The sequence below is a fragment of the Garra rufa genome, chromosome 4 (genome assembly GCF_049309525.1).
Source record: "Garra rufa chromosome 4, GarRuf1.0, whole genome shotgun sequence".
Lineage (NCBI taxonomy): Eukaryota > Metazoa > Chordata > Actinopteri > Cypriniformes > Cyprinidae > Garra > Garra rufa.
Window position 1 is genome coordinate 14,904,365 of NC_133364.1, and position 19,760 is coordinate 14,924,124.

Here is a 19,760-nt window from a genome sequence, read left to right on the forward strand (position 1 = left end):
ATAACAGTTAAATAATAATATTAATAATTATAATAATCGTTAATTAAGTATAAAGAGCTAATTTAGATTCAATTTTAAATTCAGTTAAGTTAAAATAATTATTTTCAGTTGAAATAAAAATTAAAACTAAAATATTAAAGAAATAATAATAATAATAATAATAATTATTATTAATAAAAAAGACAATTTAGATTTTATTTTAAAATCGGTTGAACCAAAATATTTATTTTCAGGTAAAATAAAAATTAAATAAAACTTAAATATTACATTTAATAATAATAATAATAATAATAATAATAATAATAATAATAATAATATATTCATAACACCTAAATAATAATAATAATAATACTTATAATTAATTAATAATAATAAAAAGCTAATTTAGATTTGATTTTAAATTCTGTTAAAATTAAATATTTATTTTCAGTTGAAATAAATTAAATAAATAATACTAAAATATGATAATAACATTAATAATAATACAATATTACATAAATACTACTACTACTACTAATAATAATATATTCATGATAGCTAATAATAATACATTTAGATAAAATAGCTATATAATTCACTAAAACAAAACAAATAACTAAAGTAATAATAATAATTATAATAATTATATAATTATTATTAATAATAATATTAACATGACCACTGACAATAAGAACTACAATAAGCGATTTTAGTTGAAGTAAATGTAGAATATAAATGATTCAACTGAATTAAACATAACTTATTATTATTATTATTAAATAATAATTTTATTTCAGAGAAATGCTTCCAATTCATTTGTTATTAATACATATAAGCATTACTCCCACGCTTTCTCGTGTATACACATATTAGTGAAAATTGCTGAAATAACAGCTTGTTCATTGATTCTCAAGGTTGAATTGCCTACAAACATTTTTCTGAAGTGTGAGTGTGAGGAGTAAGATTTATTTTATTTCAGATTCAATTTTAAATTCATTTGAACTAAAATATTTATTTTTAGTTTTAAAACAACTAGCTAAACAAATAAATAGCTTGACAAAATGTATTGCTGTAGCTCATGCTGAAACGACCAGTCAGCTGGCAAGGTCGCAATGCTACTTGCATTTGGCACTTGGCACGCACTTTTGTACCCTGCACACAACATTAGCCTGCTGATATAGAAAAAAAAAAAAATCCCAAAATCAATTTGACTCTGAATGAGACAGACAGAAAAAAAAGCAATGGCAATAAACTGTTCCCAAAAGACAGACTACACGTATGCATTATGCCACACTCTCGCACAAGAGCTCCCGGATGCACAGGTTCCCAGGCTCCCCTCATTAATCTGGCTCGAGAGTGCTGGAGGGCAGGGTGAAGACTATAGGGAGAGCAGAGAACAACATGCTAGCTGTGTTCACACACTCATCTCCGGAGGGAGCCACAGCATTGTGTTTCATACGCTTGGCTCTGATTCTCCCTCGGTGACCGCCGCCAAACGCTGCATAGCCTCAGGGCTTTAAGATTCACCAGCTATTCAATAAGGATTAAATGCTTGTGATTTGCTCACCCCTCAGGGCTGGAGAAGGTGCAGGAATCCTTAATAAGGCTCTCAATAGTTATTTTAGTGTTACGTCCCTTATTCAAAGAAATAAGTGTTGGAAATGCTGAATGATGATATGTTCAGACATTAATATTCTTGTGAACTGCGCATGGGCAGCCGCATGCTACTCATGCTGCTCCTACGCAGATAGCAATGTGCAGAAGCCAGAGACAAAAAGGCAAACAAAAGCAGCAACAATGTCTCAAAGATGAGTTAAAATGTCTGGCTGCATGTGTGGAATTTAGGATCTTGTGCATGGAAAATGCACAGTGCTAATTAATGTGCGAGCGGCGAGAAAAGGACAACCGCGCTGAGTTCATAGTGGCAATAAATGTCAAAAATAATGACTATTATTATATACATACAGAAGCGTGTTATTTTATATTAGAATATTGCATTATTATTTTCATGCTTTGCTTTCTAAAGGTCCTGGGTAATAAGACATATATCAAAAAGACAAAACAGGTTATTTTGGAAAAAACAAGAGATAAAAATATCAGTAAGTCATAACTTTTATGACGGTGTTAATATATTTACATCAAATATTTTTAACAAATATTTGAATATGTACTTATATTATTTGATTATTATTATTATTATTTTTATAAGAATATTTAAACTATATATATATATATATATATATATATATATATATATATAATGAATATTTATATGTTATATATTTATTATTATTATTATTATTAAGACACCTGAGATTATAAAATAATATTATAAAATAATAATAATATTTTATATCTAAATATTTAAAAACAAATTATATATTATATGTAAAATAAATATTTTTTGAAAAAGCATTAATATTTATTTGTTAATATATATACACACACACACACACGCACGCACGCACGCACGCACGCACGCACGCACACACATCATGAATATTGTTTTATTATTATTTTTATTAATAAAGATGTCTACCAAATATATTGTTAACAAAGAGTCTGAAAATAATCTAAAATAATAGTAAAAATAAGAAGAATTTAGATATAAAGATATTACTATTTAACAATTTTTATTTTTACTATTTAAACAATATTTTTTGGAAAATATCATGAATATTTATGCATTATTAATAATATTTAAGATGACAACCCAATAGATGGTTAACATTTTTATTATTATTATTTATTATTATTATTAATAATAATAATAATAATAATATTGATAATAATTTACAATGACTACCAAATAGATAATTATCAATGACAAAGTCTTTAAAAAATAAAAAAACAATTCTATATACATATATAGAATATATAATAAAATTTTAAAAAATGATTAAATTATATTTTTTTTATATATGTCTACCAAATATATGGTTATCAAAGACTGAAAAATAAAATACATTTTTTTTTTATTATAATATTTCATATATGAAATCTAAACCAAATATTTTATATTATTAATATATTTAAACAAAATATTTTGGGACAATATCATGAATATTTATGTGATATATTATAATAATTATTATTTTAAGATGGCAATCAAATAGATGGTTAACATTATTGTTTACTATTTTCTTTAAAATGCCTACAAAATACAACAGTTAACAAAGTTAACAAAGACACACAAGTCAAAATGTAATAAAATTCTAAAATAATAATAATAATAATAATATTTTAGACATAAATATTTAAACAAAATATTTTAGAATAAATTAGTATATATAATTAGTATATTTAAACGTAATATTTTTGGAAAATATCATGAATATTTATACGTTATATTACTATTATTAAGATGGCAACCAAATAGATGGTAAAAAATGACACGCAAGTCTGAAATGAAAATAAATCTGTAAAATAAAAACAATATTTAATATATAAATATTTAAACAAATTTTTAGGAAAAAAATAAATAAATAAATAAGATAGCCTATACAAGACGGTTGAGATGGTAAAGCTTAGGTGGCCAAAAAAATATGTTGTACTCAGCAAGAACAAAAATGAGATTGAATATTGCATTCAGGTAGACCATTAATCGTCTTAGACGTCAGACATATGGTTTCTTTAACTTTCCAAGGTATCAAGTTCAGAGTCAGCTTTGGCCTTATCTCTGGATACAGCTGTACTGGTTGAATCCCAAGAGAGCCAATAGTTTGCCAGCAACCTTAAATTTATGCTCTGTCCACATCATCCATAATTTAAGGGGCAGATTGCTGCTCCCTGTGAATGCTTTCTGTATCTCTGCAGCCATCTGAGATTCATTTATGTATGGAGCTGTGAGAGAAAGAGAGCAGTGCTGCCTGAGGGGGGAGAGCAACCGTATGAACCTGTTAACATGAGCGGAAACTGTCTTTCCACCCCATCAGACCGAGAGACACGTGAAATAACATACAAGATGAAAGATGCTTTTGAGGAGGTGCATGTCAGCCGCACTGGGATGAATTAATCATCTCTATAAATTAAAAATGACTGATGAGATTAAAATCATATTCGTAACTACAATTGCATTTCCAAAAGGGAAAAGTGCTTGCATATTAACTGTTGTTTTTATCATTATTACAAACAATCAAAAGATCAATTTAAATTTATATATATATATATATATATATATTTATATATATATATATATATATATATATATATATATATATATATATATATATATATATATATATATAATTTATGTATTGTGTGTATATATATTATATAATTGCTAAATAAAAATGGCATTTAAAAAAAAAATATTATTATTATTAATGAAAACTAAACAGCTAAATGATTAATTGTAAGAAAAACAAATTATTGATTTTTTTACCAAAAAAAGCAACATGCTACATAGCTAAATGATTCCACTGAAACAAAAATAACTAAAATTAATTATTCTTCATCATTATCAATATTATAAACAGATAGATAGATAGATAGATAGATAGATAGATAGATAGTTTACACTGCAAAATAAAATATATATATATATATATATATAAAAATTTTCTAAAGCATGCCTAAAACTGAAATTATCTACAAAGCAAAATTAGCAGAAAATTCTGGTGAAGAAATCTACCTCCTCACACTCACACTTCAGAAAAATGTTTGTAAGCAATTAAACCTTGAGAATCAATGAACAAACTGTTATTTCAGCAATTATTTTCACTAATATGCGAATACAAGGGTAAGCGTGGGAGTAAAGCTTATATGTATTATTCATAAATGAATAGGAAGCATTAAACATTGAAATGTGTGATGTGCCTACTTGGCATTCTCCGAGCAAACGATGATTGCGATTAGTTTTGACCAGGAGGCCTCAGTGTCAGGAGAGCTGACTGCAATTCAAACATATTACTGGAGAGTTATCCAAATGGCCGTGTGTATCCCAGCGCTCATTAGGACTCATTTTCCACTTAGTAAAATAATGCATTCTTCTATATTAGCCCCAGCACTGTACCACCAGCCGGCCTAATTAAAGCCACGTATCCCACTGCTGATGACTCCAAATAATTACTCCAGTAAATACATATCTGCAGGTCCGAAGAGAATGGAAAACTCAATTAAACCTTCATTAGACCTGCTGGGACTTATCTGAACACCCAGGATGCAATGGGACCAACACTGTTGGTGCTGTAGCTAATGTGAGAGAACAGGTGGTGTAACCATGGTGATCGTGAAGAACCCATACCAGGTTAAAAAAGCTTGCGTTGTGCGTCATTGTGATATTAAATGGACAAATTCTGTCATTACTCACTCTCATGTCATTATGTTGTCAAAAGGACAACAAACAGCCCCATAAATGATCCACACACCTACATAGCTGTATTGTGTTCTGAAACCGTACAATCTCAAATCTCATTTGAATAGATATGCGAATGAGACTGCACAAATTATAATAATACGTTTTCTGAAGTCATCAGATCTCAAATTTATGGAAGCCTGTTTCTGTCACTGAATAAAAAATGATAAAAGGTTATTGTGACTTTTTATCTCACAATTCTGACTTTTTTTCTTAGAATTGCCTGGTACAAATTAGCAATTTGGAGTTGTAAAGTCAGAATTGTGTGGTATAAACTCTCAGTTGCGAGATAAAAGCTTTTTTCTCACAAATGTGAGTTTGTATCTCGCAATTCTGACTTTTTTCTCTCAATTATGAGATGGAAACTCACAATTGCGAGTTACAAACTCCAGTTTTGTGCGGGAAAAAAAGATGTTCTCAGTTTATATCTAAATTCTGACATAACTCGCATTTGTGTTATAAAGTCAGAATTGTGAGATATAAAATTGTGACTTTTTCTAAGAATTGCAACTTTATTTCTCAAAATTGTGAGTTTATTTTTTCAGAATTGCAACCTTATCTCAGAACTTCGACTATTTCTCCGAACTGTAACTATATTTCTTAGAATTGCAACTTTATTTCTTAGAATCGTGACTTTATTTCTCAGAATTGTGACTTTATTTCTCTGAATTACGAGTTTATTTCTCAGAATTGTGACTTTCTCAGAATTGCAAATATTTTCAGAATTGCGACTTAATTTCTTAGAATTGCAACTTAATTTCTTAAAATTGTGACTTTATTTCTCAGATCTGCGACTTTATTTCTCAGAATTGCAAGTTTATTTCTCAGAATTGCAAGTTTATTTCTCAGCATTGCAAGTTAATTTCTCAAAATCTCAAATATTTCTCAGAATTGCGACTTTCTCAGAATTGCGACTATTTCTCCGAATTGCAAATTTATTTCTCAGAATTGCGACTTTATTTCTCAGAATTGCCAGTTAATTTAGTAGTTGTGAGTCTGTCTTACAAGTCTGACTTTATAATTCACTACTGTTTATATCATGCAATTCTGAACAAAAGAAGTCAAATTTGCAGTCAAATATCTTGTAATTCTGACATTAGAACTTGCAACTAGTTTATCTCACAATTGTGACTTTATAACACAATTCTGAGTAAAAAAGTCAGAAAGTTAGAAATGTGAGAAAGTCTGAGACATGACATGAGAATGAGTAAATGATGCTAAAATGTAATGATGCTAAAAGCTGGAGGCCACTGGGTTCATTTCTACACCAAATTATAAACTAGAAACCAACTTTGACACCTGCTTGTCATGGACCATTTCAGAAACCTTTTAAACAAATGTCATCTCGATTGCAATTAGAAAATGAAATGCCTGCTGGAACCTTCTAAAAAACAGATGTAATTTTAAACATAATTTACAAAAGTAATTTTTGGTTTCACATCGTTATGCTGAAATAATGTAGCTCCAATCAAAAATTTTGCCTAGAGGCTACTGAGACTTATTTAGTAGAAAAACTAATTGCATTTCATAAAAATTAATAAAACCTTTTTACCTTGGGTGCTGAAGGTGGCATCAATGGCGGAGCCATCCCAGGATTCAACTGCGCTGTCCACGCTGGGAATGGTGGTGGAATAGATGTCCGAGAGTTTACCGGGTTTCTGCCCAGCCTGACCGTCGTCCTCCATATCGCTCAGATCGTTCAAGCGACCCGTTACTGAGGGCTGCTTCGGGCTTGCCACTATAGAAAGAACAAAATAAACAAGACGATTGACTCGACCTATGGATCAATAGACCAGAGAGTTATACAATTTACTGGATATTGGGGCTACAAATCAGTGCTCATTTGATCTTTTGTTCTTGTATAAGGGACTTTACCTTGTCTACTGTCAGTCTACAGTATATGATATGATGGAGACAAAACTAATCAGACCTTAGGCTTTAATGACTCACGGCTTGGCAGCTTTATTGCTTTTTAGAGCTACAAAGATGCACAGTATTGTGGGAGCTAATGGGTGTGTGAAAGAGCAACAGAGACAATGAGAGTGAAAGAACGTGCCAATCAAAAGTTCAGGAAATATAATAATACAATGTTTTAGAAAAATCAATTATATTCTGAACACAAATTAACATACTTTTGATGAAATCTGAGTGTTTTCTGAGAGTTAAAATAGTCCATGTGACATCAGTGATTCAACCTTAATTTTTTATTGTATTATTTATGTTTTCTTTGTTCACAAAAAGTATTCTTGTAGCTTCACAAAATTACAGTTGAACCACTGATGTCCCTACTACCTTTCTGGGTGTTGCTGTCTGTGGAGGGTCAGAAAGCTCTTGGATTTAATCATAAATATCTTAATTTGTGTTCCGAAGATGAACAAAAGTCTTACAGGTTTGGAACGACATGAGGGTGAGTAATTAATGACAGAATTTTAATTTTTGGGTGACCTACCCTTGATATAAAACATCTAATAAATAAATAAAATAATTTAAATAATATATATTTTTTTATAAACAATAAAATTGTTTTTGTAAAGAGATTATACACAGACACTATTTATATATTTGTACACAAAATCAGCTTGGAGCATTTCAGCACTTGCAAGATTTTTTTCATGGGAAGTGAGTTCAGACTTTTGACCTGCAGTGTACAAATAAAAAGCCATTTGGCTGTAAGTGTACGTGTCAGCACTCACATTCTCCCTGCTTCTTGATCTTCAGTGTGACGGACTCTCCTGCCATCTGCAGCAGGTGAATGGCCTCACTGAGAGGTTTGCCCTTCAGACTGTTGCTGTTAATGGCTAGGATGCGATCACCAATGTGAATGGCACCGGTCCTGTAGAGACAAGAGCACACCAACTTACTCTTAAAGGGCAACTGCAATGCATCATTTCAGAAGTTTTTTCCCCCATTTCCTTTTTTGTTGTATCATTCTGTTAGCGGTAGTTCTTACAGCAAGTGTCATGGTGGACATCCAAATCCAGAATAATTTTATAAATATTACTGTTTTTGTGACACGGAATGTAGTTTTAAGAGGTTTTCAGCTGAGAATGTACTTGTTTATAGTTCAAATATGCAGTTTGTTAATAAAGATAACGTCTATTTGAAAATTTGCTTCAACATTTTCAGACATGAAAGTTCTGGATCGTCAATGGTTAAACAAGAGATAATTCCTTTTGGGTAAATCTTTGGTCTCATTAAACTATTATTTGTTCCAGAGCAAATAGTTTTGGCAAAATCTCATCATGTTTATGTCAATTCAGTGCTGTATATCAGAGCGCTGCCTTTGTACTTTTGACTAAATTGCCTAGCAACTTTTATGATGGCTGTTGTTTAGTAAATATTATTATTCATTAAATAATATTTTATATAAATAATAGTAGTATTTAAATGTGAGTAGTATTGAGAAATGGTGTGTTTGTGATGGTGATTTTAGTTACATTGTTCCGTTTTCAGAAGGCGACTAAAGCATGTTTTACAAGTTAGCAGTTAGGACTTTTATACTGAAAAATAAATGTGGTTAGAAATGTATTTTATTTTTAGTTTCAACAACAGCTTGACACAGCTAACAAATGCAGTGAGCAGTGCTGTCATCAGAAATCACCATTAACAGATGATAATACGGATATTAATGTTATGACAAAGATATCGCTTTCCTTAGCAGACATTCAAACTAATGGTTCATTGTAAATTTGAAGAATGAATGCTGTATCAGATGCAGGTAGTCACAATCGCTCAGCCCACTTCTCTCTGTACTAAATACAGCAAGCTTTTAATACAGTAATACAATAAGTTTTCATTGAAGCATCTCAATGTTCCTTCGTTAATACGTAACGGAGGCTTGGGCTCAGCTGTCAAATTCATGGCAGAAGCAAGTTGTTCTGCACAAAAGAGGGTTTTTACAGACACTGCATTGTTGTTTCTTATGTATTTACACACTTGTGCTGTTACAATGTTGTTTAAATGCAATATCACACTCATAGATGTGAGATATGTATGTATATTAATACACATACAAGATATATACATCTTAAATGTGATATTTCTTAACTGTTGACAGGCTTGAAGATTTGAGTCATACCTCTCGGCCAGGCCACCTTTAGTGAGGCTAGAGATGATGATGGGGTCGAAGGGCTCCTCGGTGCCCGAGATTGTGATGCCCAGCGGCCCGCCGTAGCGTTTCAGCTCCACAGTGTAAATGATGGCGCCAGAGCTCTCCTGCTCGTCTGCAACACAGGCCAACAGCACACGGGCGTCCCTATCAACACTGCCATCACGTAGGATACCTCACAGAGGGGCAGAGAGCAGATCGAAGACACCCCTCACAACACCGGACAGAGAGAGGAGGTAAGGAGGGAAGGGAGGGAGGGAGGATGAAGGAGGATTGAACAGAAAATAAGAGATGCGTGGAAAGAAAAATTAAGGAAAAGGAAACCGAAAGAAAACAAATGGAAATGAGATAACAATACTGGAGCTGTCAATTTAATGGACAACTGAACATTCACTACTTCCCGTTAGTGTTATTTACACTCTTAAAAAATACTGGGTGAAATATGGACTAACCCAGTGATTGGGTTGAATGTTTAACCCAGCTTTCTGTTTTTTTAATTTTTTTTTATTTAAATCAGCTACTGTTTAAAAATGACTACATGGCTGGCTTAAAATAAACCCAAAACAGGTAAAAAAATCTTAATAAACATTAATTAATTGAACATATTAATAAATGTTAATTTCCAAACTATTATGGGTTCTTTTTAGGCAAGATATATCCTAATTTTTAAGCAATAGTTGAGTTTCAAGACATTATTTGTAAATTATAAAAGGTAACTTATAAAATTGATAGATATAGTATAGCTAATTATAATTTCAAAGTAGAATTTTATCTTCAGAGGGAAAAACGATGCATTAAGAGCCAGGGGTGTAAACTTTTGAACAGAATGAAGATGTGTACATTTTTTCTTATTTTTATTTAGTACCGCCCTTCAAAAGCTACAAAGGATGCTTACATGTTCCCCAAAAGACATATAAGTTAAATTTACCCTGATCTTCAAATTCAAACGTTTTCACCTCACTTCTGAAGCATCAGTGAACTTTTTCACCTTCTGTAATAATTGCTTATGAGTCCCTCAGTTGTCCTTAGTATGAAAATTCACAAAAATGCTGAAAAACAAACTAATTTGTGGAACTTGAAGGATTTTATTCTGAAGAACGGCAGGTAGTTTAACTGTTCAGGACAAACAAGAAACTCATGAACAACTATCACTAAACAAAAAAAATTGTTCAATCATTCCATTATCAACACAGTATTAGGAATCAAGTGTATGTTAACAGAGTAATTTTTATAAATTCAACTATTATTTTTTTCTTGTGGACTATACGTAAGCATCTTTTATCTGAAATATCTTATTCAGGTCAGTACTAAGTAAAAAATAACATGCATTTTGCATAATCCCTCTTATTTTGGTAAAATAATTAACATTTTGCAGATTCTGCAAGGTGTATGTAAACGTTTGTCTTCAACTGTGTGTGTATATAAACGCATACATATGCAATATTAATTATATTTGAATATATTATATGCTATTTTAAATATATAATTTTTGGATTGCATAATCAGCACATCATGTAATTAATTTGATTCAAATTGCTAATTGATTGACAACCCTAAAAGCAAAAGAAAAAAATTATTATGCTCATAAAAAGCAATAAACGAGAGTGTAATAGAAAAACTGGAAAGAATGGGAAAGGAAATGAAGGCAATTGGAGAGAAGAATGATGCAAGATAATAGAAGTAGTGCATCCAGAGAAAAAAAATAAGCAAAAAAATGAGAAACGGAAAATAGAAGGGATTGGCAAATTGGAGATATTCACATGCATAATACAAAAAAATGGGATATTGGCTCTGTGATCCATTTCAAGAATGGATACTGCACCTACCTCTACAAATCAGACACGTTATCATCCAAACCTCCATATCCTGGACCCACAATGCATTTCAAAAGACTAAATGTCAGATGTCAGACTTTTCATTTTGCCCAAAGTGACTTAGTGCATTCAAGCTGTATTTTATATCAGTATGTGTGTCCTCAGGGGATTCTCGTGCTAGTTGCACCACCAGCTGAGCTACAGGAATCATGATGTAAATTAATTATAAGTCTAAACTCATTTTGCATGCGCTCCAGCAACAGACCTGACAACAGCAACAGCGAAATCCACTTGAAATTGTTTTATAAAATATTTGCTGCTCACTTTGCAGTCAATTTAAAGGCCAAACTGTCCATTTTGACATGGCTACACCAAGAAAGAAATACAGTAAAGAGTAGGCGGAAAATAGACGCTCCCACCCGCGTCTACATACTAATGAAGCACTGATATCCATCAGATCACAACAGCTCTAGCTGTATACGTTTGAGTATGTGTGTGTGTGTATCTGTATACGCTGGGGGTCTGGGGATGTTCGTTAACACGAGGTCGGCTCATTACGCCTTTGTTTTTTCGACGACAGACTAATGGAGAGATGGGAGGGAAATTACCCCCATTTAGCACGCCAGTCAGCACGGCCCCTCTCTCAGACTGATGATTTGTTGTCACAGCTCTAAAAAAGGCCTTGTAAAAAATGAATGTCGACCTTAATGTTCCCAGCGAGAAAGATCTAAACGAGCCTCTGGCTTTGGACGCGAGGAACTGAAACACACAAGGTGCCATTTCATGGACACAATGGATGTCCTGGATGAAATATAAATGCCAAATAAAAGTGAGTTCGCAGTTCGGCTTTGTAGCAATAACGCCTGTGCTTCGGAGAAAGCTTGGATGAGGGCTCCAAAGGTTTCTAATCGGATAATTGAAGCAAACGAGCATTAAATTGGAGCGATTAAACCTAATTTTCATCTAATAGTGTTAAGGATGAATTGTGAGGTTGTGGGAGCAAGGGGAGATGTGCATGTCGTTGTAAAAGTGAAAGGTTTACCAGAAGATCCTTTGGAGATATTGAAGATCTCCCTGTGACTTTCCATCAGCAGAGCCACTTCGCATCCTTACAGTCTGAACATGGCCTACCTCAAGTTGAAATAGAGCTAGTTGTATTTAAGAAGGTCATAAATGAAGTTTGAATAAATTATGACATGGACTATTTTTGACTGAATTATCTCTTTGAACAGAAGGATGTCAAGGGAGGAACATAATTTAATCTGTTACAAGCAGTAAATAGGCATGAGTTTGCTGGCGATATAAAATCTATGATTAAATTATTCTCTGAATGAACATTTGAAATAACAGACTTGACCCATAAATGCTTAGCATTAGTCGGCCATGTGATTTCAATATGTTGGCTTCTTGTAAAATCAAACTTTTATGCTCAATTTTGACAGACAGTCATCTTTCTAAAGTACTATTCATTTATTTATGTGTAAAACCCTAATCTTTGAGCAACACTGTGCGTATCATGATGTTTTTTAAATGTGCTTTTAACTCTCCATTAAGTTCTCTAAAGAGCGTGTCATTAAACTAATTTTCCAATTTATCCTTGTCTCAGGATTTGCAAATATTAGATTTAAAAGACTGATGGTCTGTCTATCCTATCTATTTTAGATTTAGACTTCAGCAGCTAAAAAAGAGGAAGAGCTGGTAAGATCAATTAATTTCCACAAATTATTTCAAGCTGTCCATTTCAATTAATCAATTCATTACTTTGATTCAACAATTTGCTTAGGACAATCAATCCAGAAATGTTCATGAAGGTCCCTTTTTCAAGTACGTATTATATGTATACCTTCAGATCCTTCAGAAGTCATTCTAATATGCTGATGTTGGAAACTGCTTAATATTTCTTTGGAATCTGTGATACTTTTTTCCAGGATCCTTTGATGAATGAAACATTAAAAAGAACAGCATTTATTTAAAATAGAATACGAACAGATTCGAACAGATTTGATCAATTTAATACATCCTTGCTAAATAAAAGTAATAATTTCTTTGAAACAAAGAAAGAAAATCACTGGGCTCAAACTTTGAACAGTAGTGTATATTGTTACAGAAGATATCTATTTTAGGTAAACGCGGTTCTTTTTAACGTTTTATTCATCGAAGAATCCTGAAAAAGTATCACAGCATTGATAATAAATCAACATATCAGAATGATTTCTGAAGAATTATTTGACATTGAGGACTGGAGTAATGGTGTTGAAAATTCAGCTCTACATCACAGGAATAAATTACATTTTAAAGTATATTAAAATAGAAAAAACACTATTTGAAAATGCAATAATATTTCACAATATCACAGTTTTTTTCTGTATTTTTAATCAAATAAACGGAGCCTTGACGAGCAGAAAAACTTCTTTAAAAGACCCTGGACCACAAAACCAGTCTTAAGTCGCTGGGGTTTGTTTGTAGCAATAGCCAAAAATACATTGCATGGGTCAAAATTTTTGATTTTTCTTTTATGCGAAAAATCATTGAGAAATTAAGTAAAGTTCATGTTCCATGAAGATTTTTTGTAAAATTCCTACTGTAAACATATCAAAATGTAATTTTTGATTTGTAATATGCATTGTTAAGAACCTAATTTGGACAACTTTAAAGGTGATTTTCTCAGTCTTTTTGATTTTTTTGCATCCTCAGATTTCTGATTTCAAATAGATGTATCTCAGCCAAATATTGTCCGATCCTAACAAACCATACATCAATAGAAAGCTTATTTATTGAGCTTTCATATGATGTATAAATCTCAGTCAAATTTAACCTTATGACTGGTTTTGTGGTCCAGGGTCACATATATATATATATTTACTATATTAATACATAATATTAATATATTATTAACATGTGACCATGGACCACAAAACCAGTCTTAAGTAGCACAAGTATATTTGTAGCAATAGCCAACAATACATTGAATGGGTCAAAATGATCAATATTTCTTTTATGGCGAAAATCATTAGGATATTAAATAACCATCATGTTCCATGAAGATACTTTGTAAATTTTCTAATGTAAATACATGAAAACTTAATTTCTGATTAGTAATATGCATTGCTAAAAACTTTAATTTTCTCAATATTTAGATTTTTTTGCACCCTCAGATTCCAGATTTTCAAATAGTTGTATCTCGGCCAAATATGGTCCTATATAAAAAACGTACATCAGATAATATATAAATCTCACCTTTATGACTGGTTTTGTGGTGCAGGGTCACATATAAATATAGATAATTATGTAGTTACGCAAGGTGAAAAATATCTAAATATTATTGTTTTCTCTAATATAGCCTAATTCAACTTAATATCCGTTTTCTGTCCTTAAAGGATTCATAGCTAATAATGCTGCTGTTTTTTTTCTTCTCATCTCGTCCTATTTCCGTCCTTCCCGTATCTTTGAAACCAGATTACATTAGAGGAAGCTAATCAGTCAGGTTTTAATAGCTTATTCTTTATCTTGATCCTGGCAAACAAACGTTTGCATTAGACGTCTTCTATCCTCGCACTGGGGTTCTTAGTGTTAATTTGCGTCCGTGTGGGGTTTGTAGTTGCAGAGGCTCAGAGGTACCTGAGTTGTCCTCGTCCTTGCGGATCTTGAGTTTAACCAGGTCTTCGCACTGCTGCAGGATTTGAACGGCGTCCTCCATGGAGCAGTTGTCCAGACGGATGTTGTCTATTGCCAAAAGCTTATCCCCCAGCTCCAGGGTGCCTGTCCTTTAAATGAGGACAAGAAAAAGAGTTACAAGCACAGACGTTTTGGATGTTTTTAAAGGAACATTTCCTCAACCATACATGCACATCTCCATTTCGTCTCGTGATATTTCGAAGGAAAGGTTATTTTCTTTCTTAAGCAGACATTTACACTCATTTCGTTGGAGTCTGAGTTCACATTCTGCAAGAAAACACATCCATTATTCAGTGTATTGACCACGGTACACAAGAGCAGCCAGAGGCGCCGAGGTAGATGCGAAGCAAAGAAAAACGACTTTTATCATATTTTTATCGCATTGGCCATAATTGTGCCATTCTATATTAAGATTAGACACTGAGAGATGTCTGTAATCCTGCCTGAATTCACAATTATTCCACCACTTCTTCATATTAAATGGCTCACTTATTTTTAGGCTCTTTTAATAGATCTGAAACAGAGGAGAGCAAGATGTGAAAGATTGCGAGAGCCAAGGCTATCTAACATGGTCGTCTAAATACAAAGATGGACAGACCCGTGTTTAACCACTCCACTGTGTACACAGCGGTTCATAACCCAATTCTCTCTCCTCCTCGCATAATAAGCAGGTAAACATATGTTCTATTATGTAAAAGCATGGGAAATTAGAGTATGCCTGCTAAAAGAAAGGTAATTATACCTGTATACAGCTTCCCCCAACAACCCTAAGTATTACCACAGAGAATTTCTTTCTTTTTTTCAGCTTTGTTAGTCTTTGTTAGAAATGAAAGTTAGAGAAGTTCACTTCCAGAACAAAAATGTACACATAATGTACTCACCCCCTTGTCATCTAAGATGTTCATGTCTTTCTTTCTTCAGTTGTAAAAGAAAAAATGTTTTTTGAAAAAAACATTTCAGAATTTCTCTCCATAGTGAACTTCTATGGTGCCCATGAGTTTGAACTTCCAAAATGCAGTTTAAATGCAGCTTCAAAGGGCTCTAAATGATCCCAGCCAAGGAAAAAGGGTCTTATTTAGCGACAATGACAATTTATATACTTTTTAACCTTAAAAGCTCATCTTGTCTAACTCTGCATGTACTCTGTGTTTTCCGGTTCAAGACAGTTATAGGGTATGTCGAAAAACTCATCTGATTTTCTCCTCCAACTTCAAAATCGCCCTACATTGCTGCAGAAGTGCCGACCAAGTGTTTACAAAGTGAACATAAGTGAACGAAAGGTAAAATAGCGATGTAGGGTGATTTTTCGACATACCCTAACTGTCTTGAGCTGGAATACACAGAGTAACACAGAGAGAAGATGAGTATTTAAGGTTAAAAAGTATATAAATAGAATTTTTTTTTTTTAGAAAAGATCCTTCTTCCTCCGCTGGGATCGTTTAGAGCCCTTTAAAGCTGAATTTAAATCCACTATATGCAGAGAGATCCTGAGAGTTTTCTTCAAAAAAATTAATTTCTTTATGACTGAAGAAAGAAAGACATGAACATCTTGCATGACAAGGGGGTGAGTAAATTATCTGTACATTTTTGTTCTGAAAGTGAACTTAAAAGTAAATCAATGCTGTTGTTTTGAACTTTTTATTCATTAAGTCCTGAAAAAAACAAGGTTTCCACAAAATATTAAGCAGGACAATGGTTTTCTTAGTGCTGTTCAAATGATTAATCGTGATTAATCGCACTCAAAATAAGAGTTTTTGTTTACATAATGTATGTACAGTATGTGCACTGTCTATATTTATTATGTATATATAAATACATGCAAATACAGTATATATTTTTGAAAATACTTACATGTATTTACATATATAAATTTATATTCATATTTAAATTTACATTATATATGAATATATTTAATATATAACCATAACATATTTTTTAATATGTGCATGCATTGTGTTTATTTCTATATACATAATAAGTACACACACATAGATGTAAACAAAAACTTTTATTTCAGATGCAATTAATCGCGATTAATCGTTTGACAGCACTATTGACAATATGAAATGTTTATTGAGCACTAAATAAGTGTATTAGACTGACTTCTGAAGACACTCAAGACTGGAGTAATGATGCTGAAAATTCATCTTTGCCATCACAGAAATAAATTACATTTAGAATACATTAAAATAGAAAAGTTATTTTAAACTGTAATATTATTTCATAACTTTACAGCTTTTTAAATCAAATAAATGCAGGCTTACATAAGAGATTTCTTCCAAATAAATGAAAAATCTTACCAATCCGAAATTTTATACAGTACTACCTCGAGCTACGAGTGAAAAAAGAAGGAAATCTAAGCTAGTGAGTACAGCTAGATTAGATTTTACTGCAAACAGCCCCGTATAGACTTCACAATCAACAACAATGCAGTCAAACAGCACTCTACACCTTTCCTCAGGGCAGCTGCTGAGATTTATGTCAATACGGAGGGTTACACGTTCTCCCAGCCGCACTCAATCAGAAGCCTCCACTATAGCCTGGAGAAAATTAGCATTTATATGCATAAGTATGCTTGCGCAGGTCGATGCAGATAGCATACGCTCGTAGTCATGCTCAATTCCGTGAGCGGATGTCATTACATTAGCCATTTGGGTCTAGTCGAAGCTATTTAAGGCACGGGTGAAGTGCTGATTTGGAGGAGAGTTCGGAAATTTTCTCTGACGTCTGCCAAGCTGAAGCTTCAGCAGCCATTATTGCAGTCTTCAGTGTCACATGATCCTTCAGGAATCATTCTAATATGCTGATTTGGTGCGTATTATAAATGTAGAAACATTCTAAATGTCTAAAAGTTCTAAATTGGAAATATTCTAAAAGTTATGTTATGTTTTTTAGAGCGTGTTATATTGGTTAAAACATTGTGCACTCATGTACTCCAAATGTAATCCATCTTTTATGTATTTTTTCTTTATTAAAATAAGCTGGTGGGTGTAGGTGCGCTGGAGGCTGCATACTGTACGAGTTATTATGCAGGAGATTAGCGTTTCTATAGAATTCAAGAGTACATTATAAAGGAGATATGGTGCGAAACAATGATGTGAGGCGGTACCTGTGCGCCACGCTGCCTTTCTTTATGTCAGAGATGATGAGCGCATCTCCGGGCTTCCTACTGGAAGGAGCTGCGAAGAGAGAAGAGAACAATCAACTTGTTTAAAGGCAAACCCTCAATCATTTTCTGCTGATTACCTAAGCCTGAGTCATTCTTAGTTAACTTAGATAACTTAGGTTCCTCTTGATGATAAAAGTGTGGTTAAAGTTGGAGAAACAAATCTGTTGACACAGCAAGAGCTTTGTTATTGACTTGTAGTGCCTATCCAGCAGAGTTGCGGGAAAACTAGTTGCTTTTGGTAGTGTGAACAAGTACTTGTCAGTCCAGTCAAGTCGGAACTGATGGTTTTGTTGTCTATTTTACATTTTCCAGCTTGCAGAATGACATGATGACACTGCAAAAGATGCCACTCTCAATGACTGACAATGGAGACGCACAGTTTCCACAATTGTACAGCAAATAATAATACATATATATATATATATATATATATAAAATGACAATCTTAAACTGTAAGGAAAGAACTCCAAATTTGTAACCAAGATGGTTTGCTTGTCTTAGTGGGTTTGAAACTCCTCAAAAACCAGTCAACAGATTTAAAAACTATTTAATTATCCGCTATAGAAAAAACTTGAGAACAGAGATCTATAAATACTTAATTTTTTCTGAAATATTGTTAATCTTCATAACTCAGAGTTTGAAGGAGTAATAGCTGTAGGTATACCACTGTTCTACTAACATGTTTGACAAAATATCCGAGGCATTCAACAAAAACCTTTGTTATTAAAATCAGAAAACAAGTAAACACTGTAGCATGAAAGAAGATTACAAGTAAAATTGATGAGAGGTTTGTATCCCTCTAAAACATTCCAAGACAGGACTCTGTTCAGCATTAAACTGGCAAGCAATTCCAGCTGCAGTGCTGAACCGATTCCCTATTGAGAGTCTCTGCATTATCCTGTCTTCTCGTACATTTGTCTTATGGACGACCATCTTTTTTGGGGGACTTGAATGAATTAGTGTCATTGTAAGCATGCAATTTAATAGATTCAAACAATATGGTAAGACACACCAATTTGCAATATCAAGCAGTAAAATGAGCTGTTTTGTACAGCTAAAAATAGCTGGACGCAAATGAGACTGGAAGCTACACCCTTAAAATGTACAAATGGCCGCGCCAACTCTTACAGTAAGAAAATGTAGATATATTACTATAAACTATTAAATAATATTATAAATGGGCTTGAAAATGCTGCCAGCTCTCTAGGATTTGGAACCGAGCCATTCCGTCAGTGTTAAATGGACCTTTTTAGCAGCTCTGGTTGTATCCTATTGCACAGGGGGACAGATGTGAGCTCATAATCACATGTCATATGGTCCCTAGCCCACCAGGAGCATCTGGAGGTGTGATATCAAACTTCTCGAGTGACGTGCCGGAGCATTTTTCTCTCAGTCGGAGCTCAGGGTGATTCATGTTCGCTTAGCGCGTCACAGACAGACTGGAAGGTCGTGTCTTTTTCACTTCCAATGAGGAAAATAAACTCTTTTGTTATTCCTGCTCACTTTTCTACCTAATATGACTTCCAGATGGTGGTGCAGCTTAATCATCATCAATTCTGATGCTCCGTGCAGCCTGCCAGTATTGGAGAATTGTCCTATTCTGTTTTTTTAAGCTCTACACATTGAGATGCCAAGCATGTGTGTATGTCAGACAGACGA

The 19,760-nt window shown here is 32.9% G+C and overlaps 1 protein-coding gene across 13 annotated transcripts in view; it reads right to left on the reverse strand.

Annotated features, from left to right (window-relative positions):
• Positions 1 to 19,760, reverse strand: part of LOC141333649 (glutamate receptor-interacting protein 1-like) — a 331,685-nt gene that overhangs the window by 14,828 nt on the left and 297,097 nt on the right. For 7 of the 13 annotated variants that reach the window (XM_073838710.1, XM_073838715.1, XM_073838707.1 and 4 more), the window contains 5 exons: positions 18,042 to 18,111; positions 14,876 to 15,021; positions 9,414 to 9,618; positions 8,029 to 8,168; positions 6,888 to 7,073 (listed from right to left, as the gene is read on the reverse strand). In XM_073838710.1, coding sequence (XP_073694811.1) covers positions 6,888 to 7,073; positions 8,029 to 8,168; positions 9,414 to 9,618; positions 14,876 to 15,021; positions 18,042 to 18,111 — 747 coding nt within the window. The remainder of the gene's footprint in view (positions 1 to 6,887; positions 7,074 to 8,028; positions 8,169 to 9,413; positions 9,619 to 14,875; positions 15,022 to 18,041; positions 18,112 to 19,760) is intronic. The other 6 variants (XM_073838718.1, XM_073838716.1, XM_073838717.1 and 3 more) reach the window with 1 other exon arrangement.